General features: G+C 40.1%; 1 protein-coding gene across 3 annotated transcripts; it reads right to left on the bottom strand.

The window, feature by feature from the left end:
• Positions 1 to 9,770, bottom strand: LOC107644559 (uncharacterized). 3 transcript variants are annotated; one of them, XM_088487884.1, is made up of 7 exons: positions 9,445 to 9,770; positions 7,823 to 7,935; positions 7,164 to 7,226; positions 6,973 to 7,020; positions 6,838 to 6,891; positions 594 to 648; positions 1 to 476 (listed from the first exon to the last, which is right to left on the bottom strand). In XM_088487884.1, exons 2-7 carry the CDS (start codon positions 7,910 to 7,912, stop codon positions 433 to 435), a joined length of 354 nt encoding a protein of 117 aa, XP_088344010.1. In that variant the 5' UTR covers positions 7,913 to 7,935; positions 9,445 to 9,770; the 3' UTR covers positions 1 to 432. The 3 variants fall into 3 exon arrangements, with proteins under 3 accessions (XP_088344010.1, XP_088344009.1, XP_088344011.1); XM_088487883.1 differs by having other exon boundaries at positions 9,470 to 9,767; XM_088487885.1 differs by having other exon boundaries at positions 9,439 to 9,761.
• Positions 9,771 to 10,022: the final 252 nt, after the last annotated feature.

The raw sequence follows: 10,022 nt of genomic DNA, 5'->3' as shown, positions 1-10,022 counted from the left end.
TTTATACCAATGATCACCATATATTACAACATCAACTACATAAATTACATGATGCAATTGTGCATATCACAATAAGTTCTTAATTTAAAATCTGTACACCATTTTTGCCAAAAACAAAAAAGGCCAACGACACGACGAGAGGATCACTCTTTTTCTTTAATTTTTACTATTAATAATTTATCGCCTTTTATCTTCCAGGAGGGGAAAAAAAACAATGAAGATAAGGGTGAAAAAGAAGAGGCAAACACGAATCATAATCCCAATAAGTCTTTTACAGCATATAGCTGCAAGTTCAAATCATTGGTCTTTTGCTAATATATGAATACACAAATTCAACTTTCCTTTATTGTTGAAAAACAACGAAAGGTCATACCTACACAGGTATCAGAACAATGATTGTCAGCACATCATGAAAAGACTGATTTGCTGCTTTTACTCGTTGGATGGAGAATCCTCTGGTGGAACGCTTCCCCCTTCTACAGAAACAACGGAATTGGCTTAGTCAGTTTGTTTCGATGATGCTCAAAAAAGGGAATCGAAGACAACCAACCAGTTTCATTGAACAATGTAAGCTTTTGAAATAATAGACATACCTTCTCCTTCAGGAGCATAAGGAGATTTCCGGTAGCGTGTTTGTTGTTGTGTTGGCTGAAATTGGCAAATGTGTGATTAGATTTAACTTTGTTCAAATATGAAAAGTAGGTGATTAGGGGATTTGAGGCTTTAAGTTTTCAGCAATTTATTTATTTATTTATTGAATTACTAAAGAGCACGTGTGGTAACTAATATGCCTAAACAAAACTATGGTATCAAGGTTAATTTGTTTAGATTTTCTTTTTTGCTGATAGTGAAGTGTGCAGAAGCTATGAAGACATCTGAAATTTACCAACTATGATTCTACCATTGCAATGCAAAGCAACAACAAAGCAGAAATGCCGCAGAAGCTGCTCCCAATTGTAAAATTAAGTTTCTGTTGGATTAAATTATTTATGTTTATAAAATCTTATCATCGGAAGTTTCCTAGAGAAAAAGGGAAATGCTAATCATATAACTCAAAAGCAAGCAACAACTAACAGTTACAACCCTACGTTTTTCTCCCTAATGTCTCTACATATTTGGAAGGGTATTTGATAGGAAAATGTGTAGTTGTTGGTTGCTTTTGGGTAGTATAGTTAGCATTTATCGACAATAACTTTAGGGAAAAAGGAATGTTCCTTAGAAGAAAGGTTTTTTTTTTTGGGGGGGAGGAGGCAGTTAACAAATAAGCACTGAATCGCACAATGAAATTTTCACCATCCAATGCGCATTACCATTATTTGCTTATATTTTAGTTATCCATGTTGGGGAATAAGAGTATTTTTACTCTTCACTCTTACTGACATAGCTTGATGTATGGTTAGTTAAGTTAATATCCTTATTAAGAACTCAGTTGTATTTTCTCTATGCTGACTAGGACTAGTTAGTTACATTGTTAGCAGTAGAAGTAGCTATTAGGCCTTTACTATATATATAGTGTAAAGGTGTGATTCCCCATTATAACAAAATCACTTCCATTCACATGCTTTTCTCACTCAATTTCTCCCTCACCTCTATGGAAGCACACAGAAATTCACCTCTCTAAGCTCATTTCATCATGGTGCAGTGAACGTGGATCGAGGTGGTGTGCGACAAGAAAGTTTGAGATCGTGGCTAGTGCGTGTGATTTTGAATTCTTCTTCGGATTTTTTGATCTGCAATTTGGCGCCATGGAAGCGTCACACCAAAATTCCGAGGTTAAGGTGAATCCAAGCACATATAGTGCTGAATCAGTTGCTGCATTCATGAATCAAATTGCAGAATTGCAATCTGTGCACCGAAAGGCTCGTGGAACCTCAAATCCGAGCGCAAATCCTGCCAGTCCTTACTTCCTCCATCCTTTCGCAAATCCTGGTATCTCTATCACTCCTGTTATCATCACTGGTTCGAATTATAATGACTGGTGTAGATCTATGACTTTAGCCCTAAATGCTAAAAATAAACTGTGATTTGTTGACGGAACTATCAAGAAACCTAGCGAATCTGATGTAATGTTTGAACAATAGGAGATATGTAACACTTGCGTTGTGGCTTGGATAAACTTGTCTTTAAGTCGTGACATCTCACGTAGTGTAATCTGGAATAATTTGGCTTATGACCTCTGGAGAGACCTGAAAAGGAGATACTATCATGGAGATCGTTTCGGTTCGCTGAATTAGAGGAAGAACTATATGTTGTGAGGCAAGGATAGTTGTCAGTGACGAATTACTTTACTAAACTGAAAGGACTTTGGGAAGATCTAGACAGTTTTCAACCAGTTCCTTCATGTGATTGTGGTGAGACTTGTAAGTGTGGACTTGGAGTGATGCAAAAATACAGCACAGAAGGCTATGTGGTACGGTTCTCAAGAGGATTAAGCGAACAGTTCAGTGGAGTTCGATCGCAAATTATGTTAATGGATCCTTTGCCACACATTGATTCCACCTTTTCCCTGCTTACACAGCAAGAAAGGCAGCTTGTCAGTATTGATGGTGGACCAGGGATACTCTTAAATGCCTCCCAAGCACAGCGCCAAAGCAGTGCACGAACTAGTGAAGGGAACCCTGCCAGAAATTCTGAAAATGCCTATAGAGGACGAGGTCGAGGCAGGTTCAGTGGTGGAAGAGGACAAGGGCGAGGATGAGTGCAATGTACATATTGTGGGAAGGCAGGACACACAATTGATGTGTGCTATAAGAAGCACGGTCTGCCACCACACCTCAAGGAAAGGTACAGTGATGGTGCTGCAATTATGCAGCCACTGAAGAGACTCGTGATGAAGACAGTGCAGACCAAAGGCACAAGGTTGATGATCAGGTTCTGGAGTTCACTCAGGATCAAAAGCTTGCTTTACTTGCTCTCCTTCAACACCAAGAGGTGCAGCATATTCATAGCACCAACCAAATTAACACACAAGCTCCAACAATGAGGAGTAAAAGAGTGGTTCAAATTTTACACTTTAAATCACACGTGTTGGCAGAGATCAGTGGTTATGAAACAGAAAAATCGAAATCTTGTGTGATTGACACTGGTGCAACAGATCATGTGTCATATTCACTTCAAGATTTAGATTCTTATTTCCATATCCCACCTGTAATAGTGAGACTCCCCAATGGATCATACACTATCAGCAGCATAATGGGGACTGTCTCTTTCACTAATGACCTATACCTCACAAATACACTATATATACCTACCTTCAACTTCAAACTTATTTCTGTTTCATCACTCACTACAAATTTAAAATGTGAATTGAAAATTTCTGATGCTGTTTGTGAAGTACAGGATTTGTCAAAGATGATTGGAGTAGCTAGAGTTGCTGATGGACTTTACATTCTACAAAACTCTGCACATCATGCATTCCATATAGCACCACAGATTAGTGCACCTCCGACAATAAACAATGTAGTCTCAAGTAGCACATGGCATAATAGGCTAGGGCATCTACCCTAAACTAGAATGCTTGTAATGAAAGAAAAATTTCCCTTCATAGCAAATCACATAAGGATCCTTGTGATCCATTTCACTGTGGTAAGCAAAAACGGCTGCCATTTCCTCTTAGTTCTAGTACAGCAAATTTTTGTTTTGATCTTGTTCATATAGATATTTGGGGACCATTGAGTGTACCTTCCCTTAGTGGACACAAATAATTTTTTACTGTTGTTGATGACACAAGTAGATTTACCTGGATTTACCTTATGAAACGAAAATCAGAGGCTTCTAATTTAGTTAAAGCATTTGTTCAGTTTGTGAAAACTCAGTTTGAAAAATCAGTTAAGGCCGTTCGGTCAGACAATGGACCAGAATTTACATTGCTTTCTTTCTATGCTTCAAATGGTATTACTCATCAAACCTCTTGTGTGGAAACACCACAACAAACTGGAATCGTAGAAAGAAAGCATCGACATATCTTAGAAGTGGCCCGAAGCCTCATGTTTCAGTCACACATCTCTGCTTGTTTTTGGAACTATGCTGTTAAGCATGCAGTGCACCTCATAAACAGATATCCAGGTAGCCTTCTTAAAGATCAGTCTCCCTTTGAAGTTTTGCATAACAAACTTCCTTATATTTCCCAAGGTATTTGGATGTCTTGTTTATGTGAGCACCTTGACTGCCCAGCAATCTAAATTGGATTCATGAGCACATAAATGTTGCTTTCTTGGATATCAAGAGGGTACCAAAGGTTACTTGTTAATTGATTTACGAACTAGAAAAATTTTCATCTCTCGTAATGCCATCTTTTAGGAAAATCATTTTCCTTTCTTACATGCAACACACCAACTTCCACCGAGCCCCCTGCACTGATGTATGTCCCTTCCTTAGATCCGTTCTCTTATGACATTCCATTGCATGATTCAGCTTCATTAGACTCTAATGTTCATTCTCGTCCTCCGGACTTCTCTTTACATGAATGCACTAGTTTTGGCACTGACGACACTCCTGAGGTTCCCTCTCCATTAGGTCTTGAATCAAATGATTCACCATTCCCCTCATCTCACACACCTACCTTTCCGCATGACACATCCCCATCATTGCCTCCTCCACCTGTAGGTCCCGAGTCCGAGTCAGTTTCCCAGCTCATTCGTCCCATTCTTAGGAGATCAACTAGAGACCATAGGCCACCCTCTTATCTTAAGGATTATCATTGTGTGAATTCCATCAGTGGCACTAGTACTCATTGCAAATATCCATTTACAGTATCATATCAAAATTTAAGTCACAGTTTTCAAAGGTTCTCTATGGCCATCTCCCAAAATACCGAACCACAGACTTTTAGGGATGCTGTGTCTCAACAATGTTGGAGGAGCGCCATTAAAGCTGAGCTGGATCCTCTTGAGCAGAATCAGACTTGGAAGTTAACTCCTTTGCTGACAGGAAAAACTCCAATAGGTTGCAAGTGGGTCTTTCGGGTTAAATTTAATCCAGACGGCACCATTGAATGGCACAAGACCAGGCTTGTTGCCAAAGGTTTTATCCAAATTCCAGGAGTTGATTATATTGATACCTTCAGTCCCATTGTGAAAGTCACCACACTACGCGTTGTTCTTTCTTTGGCAGCTGTCAAAAATTGGTTTCTCAAGCAATTGGATGTTAATACAGCTTTCTTCCATGGAGAGCTTGATAAAGAAGTCTACACGACACTCCCTCCAGGTCTTGATGTTGCTAAGCGAGGGTTGGTTTGTCGCTTGAAGAAGTCCTTTTATGGCTTGAAGCAGGCTAGCCGTCAATGGAACATGAAACTCACTTCTGTGTTACGTGGGGCTGGTTTTGCTCAGTCTAGACTTGACCATTCTTTGTTCACTAAGCACTGCCCATGGGATCAGCATCATCCTCGTGTACGTCGATGATCTCATCCTCACTGGGGATTCTCTTGCTGAAATTAACAACGTTAAGCAACTCCTTGATGATCGTTTCAGCATTAAGGAATTAGGTGATTTGAAATACTTTCTCGGGATGGAGGTGGCTCGTTCTGGCAAGGGCATTGTCGTTTATCAGAAGAAATGTCGCCGATTTGCTGAGTGATTATGGGCTGCTTGAGTGCAAACCGAGCTCTACCCCTATGGACTATGCTTGCAAGCTCACCAAGGACAGTGGCGATGTCCTTGAGGATTCGACACCTTTTCAAAAGCTTATCGGACGCCTACTCTACTTGACTAACACAAGGCCTGACATTTGCTTTGCTGTTGGCAAATTGAGTCAGCACCTTGATCATCCACGATCCGGGCATTTCTCTGCCGCTATGAGGATTCTTAAGTACCTTAAAGGTTGTCCAACTACAGGTCTTTTCTTCTCTTCCACCTCTGACCAGCACGTTGTCGGATTCTCTAATTCTGACTGGGCCTCTTGCATTGATTCCCGGAGATTGGTTTCCGGCTATTGCTTCTTCCATGGTTCCTCCCTCATCTCGTGGAAGAGTAAGAAACAATCGACGGTGGCCAAGTCCTCCACTGAAGCAGAGTATCAAGCATTAGCACATGCTACTTGTGAGGCGCCATGGCTCTTTAATCTGTTCAACGAATTACGGCTCCGGCTTTCCAAGTCCATCAACCTCTATTGTGATAGTCAATCGGCGTTGCATTTGCCAGCAAATCCCGTCTTCCATGAACGGACAAAGAACATTGAGGTTGATTGTCATATTACTCGTGAGAAGATGCAGATCGGTCTTACCAGGCTTCTTCCAATTGCTAGTCAAGAGCAGCTTGCTGATATCTTGACGAGAAACCGTTGGCGCCTGGCCCCTTTTCGAAGCTATTTCTCAAGCTTGGACTGCGCGACCTTCACACTCCAAGCTTGCGGGGGGCTGTTGGGGAGTAAGTATTTTTACTCTTCACTCTTACTGACAAGCCTGATGTATGGTTAGTTAAGTTAATATCCTTATTAAGGACTCAATTGTATTTTCTCTATGCTGACTAGGACTAGTTAGTTACATTGTTAGCAGTAGAAGTAGCTGTTAGGCCTTTACTATATATATATATAGTCTAACTGTATAGTGTAAAGGTGTGATTCACCATTATAACAAAATCACTTCATCAAACTCACATGCTTCTCTCACTCAATTTCTCCCTCGCCTCTATGGGAGCACACAGAAATTCACCTCTCTAAGCTCATTTCATCAATCCGCATGATACAACCCAGTTTAGCCATTAGACACAAAAGCTTCGTATAAATTCAACAACCATCAGGCAGCACACTATTCACACGCATTAGAATAATGAATCTTACTAAACCTTACAAAGCAACATTACCATCTTAAATTCAGGTATGAGAATATTGGTTCAATACCTGTAGTTTAGGTCTAAGTGCTTCAAGTGGTCCCTTAGGCTTCTCGCCACCTTGCTGTTTGATGTGAGAGCACATTCAAGCATAAGAAAAATTAAATATATGCAATTATTACATAGTAGGGTCTGCAAGAAGTACCTTTCCAAGTGCCCAATCAGCGGAATCAAAGTAAGCGCGCTCATGGTCCTGCCATGAGAAGTTGGATTCGGAGTGAAAATTAACATAAGTATATGTCAGTGAACATTAAGAAAATCACAAGTATTGACCATCTTGAATTCAAAAATAGAAGTGACAAATAAATCTACTCATAGAATCCTCGAGTCACATACCTTAGATATGAGAGGTGGCTTTTTGGGCATCATTCCTCCATATTTTTTCTTTATAGCTTCCTCCTACAAGGTTTATAAACTAGTAAGGCGGAAAATAACAAATTCTTTTGGCAGTAAACAATCTCATAGTAAAGGGAATATGTTAAGGACTTAGGTATTATGGGGTGCCCAAGGTCTACATTGAGTAGTATGGATGCTTGATGTTGTATTTATTAAGGAGAGTGGTTCCTCCCTTAGCAGCTAACTTTTAAGATGTGGTTTCCTGTTTCCCACTTTTTTTAGATACTTAACAACGATATCAAAGCCTTGGTTGTCGGCACATGGAAAGGGCTACCTATAGGATGGATTAAGGCGAATACCAAATACTGAAAGCCAGACACCACTGGGTCAGTGTCGATAGAGTTAAGCCTCCGTGGATGTCGGTTCTCCAGGGGCGGTGTATTGTTTAGGGACTTGGGTATTATAGGGTGTCCAAAGTCCCGCATTGGATAGTATGGAATGCTTGATGTTGTATTTAAGGAGACTGGTACTTCCCCCTTAACAACTAGCTTTTAAGGTGTGTTATTTCCTACATTCCTTAGATACTTAATAGATTATTTCATTGAAGGTCACATTTAACTTTTGATTTAAGAATGCAAGGAGATTGATATGGATACCACCTGCTTCTGGGATGACGGCATGTTACTCGACTCATTAGATGCGTTGACATCCATTTGTCGTTGTTCTTTGTTATCCTCTACGTTTGACATGAGGCCCTTTAGTGTGTAAAAACCTGCAGTTTCAAGAATATGTCATCTTAGTAGAAAATTCCTGCTTTAATTATTCTATTTTCATTTTCAGTTGTATGTTTTCAGAATTTTGAAAAGAGAAAAAGAAGTCAAAACAGGAAATAAAAAAGAGAAAACAAGACTTTACTGTTTTTATTTCTTTTTCTTTTCACAATTTTGAAAACATAAACCAGTGAAAATGAAAACAGAAACTAAATTAGCGCTACACTTGCAAATAAGTTCCACACTCTAATAATGACTACAACTTAGAGAGCTCTTTAGATTTCAGAGCAAAGAAAGCATCAGAATCTATAGCAAAGAAGGGGAATTTGGATCAATATTGTCAGACATTCAAGTCAACATTAACAAACTAACTTCATTAAAATATGGGCAAAAGAAATAAACAAGTGTTGATAAAATAGTAAGCAGCCAACATTTCACCCATACCAAGAGACATTGATTTACCAATTAACTTAAAGTATACAAGGTGAACAAAATACACATGTTGACCAAAATAAATTAATAAAAAATATAAAAACTTGTATGGACAGCACAAGAAACAAGCATATAGTCATATACTCAAACTAATTGAGATCTTGAATACCTAAACAGCTAAGACCAGGCAGCCATAGTAACCATAAATATGTTCAGACCCTTCGCAATATAAACATGGGAAAACGTTAGCTGAAAGTTTTATTTTTTAACTTTATGGTCTTTGCCACCTGTATTTAGACCGAAAATTAACTAATCCGACTAGTTACTGTGATTGCCTTTCCCAACCCAGGTTTTACACTATGATCAACTAGAAATATATATATTTTTTTATTTTGAAATGCATAACACGAAGTAATTGAAGAGAAAAACAAACAACTAAATAAACGAGCAAGCAATCGAAATTTACAAGGAAATTGCAAGTTCAGTCCTTAGCAACTTAAGCTCAAATCATATCAACCTAAGCTTCTCATCATTTCTCCTCCAAATCAATTAACAAAAACACTTCCTCAAACAAATGGTTTCAATCTTAATCAACTACAGCTAAAATAGGGATGGCAACGGGTCTCCATGGGGCGGGGACATGCCCCCCCGCCCCCCGCCCCCCGCCCCCCGCCTCCATTATCAGTCCCCGTCCCCGCCCCGTCTCCGCGACGGGTAACGGGGACCCCGTATCCGCCGGGGACTCGGGTATCCACGGATGTCCACGGATTTAAAAAAAATTTTAAAAATAAAACAGAATTTACAGAAATCGAAGGTAAATCACAGAGATCTGAGATATGAGATATAATCACAGAAAATGCAAAAAATCACAGATATGACATAAATCAAATTAACAAATGCTTCAAAGTAAATCACAGAAATTACAGAAAATCACAAAAAATCACATGAATCACAGATCTCATAGAAATCATAGAAATTACAGAAAATCACATGAATCACAAATCTTACAGAAATCACAGAAATTAACAAATTTTTAAGTTAAATGGAAATCATAGGGGACGACGAAGAACAACGCTCACTGAACGGCGACGGCGTGACACTCACTGAACGGCAACGGCACGACGCTCTTGCTGCTCACAGAACGGCGACAACGCGACGCGACTACTGTGACGAAGACGGTGATGGCGCGACACTCCTGTAACCCTGCTGCAACGTCTCTAACGCGTGAAGACAGCAACAACGGTGAGGGGGGTTTTGGGAGAGTGCGATGGTGAAGGGATTTTGGTGGCCGGCGGTGAGATTTGGAAGAAGAGAGGTGGACTTCTGGAGAGTAGAGAGGTTAGGGTTTCATCCCTTTCATGTGACTGAAGAAAAGTAACGCAGAATGGAGGAGGCCAGGGTTACTGAGATAGTGAGATTCAGAAATTAATATATATATGAAGGGCATTTTTGTCTTTTCTTATAACGGGATTATACGGATCCCCATGGGACGGGGACCTCTATCCCCGCCCCTGCCCCCGCCCCGTTTGTTATACGGGTCTCCATCCCCGTTTCCTACGGGGAGATTTTGCTCCCCAAATCCGTCTCCCGACGGGTAATTCCCCGCAGATACTCGTCCCGTCGGGGGAAATTGCCATGCCTAAGCTAAAATGTAAGC

This window comes from Arachis ipaensis, chromosome B5, assembly GCF_059453495.1.
Source record: "Arachis ipaensis isolate K30076 ecotype BB chromosome B5, ASM5945349v1, whole genome shotgun sequence".
Lineage (NCBI taxonomy): Eukaryota > Viridiplantae > Streptophyta > Magnoliopsida > Fabales > Fabaceae > Arachis > Arachis ipaensis.
This window is presented reverse-complemented; position numbering and strand designations above follow the sequence as displayed.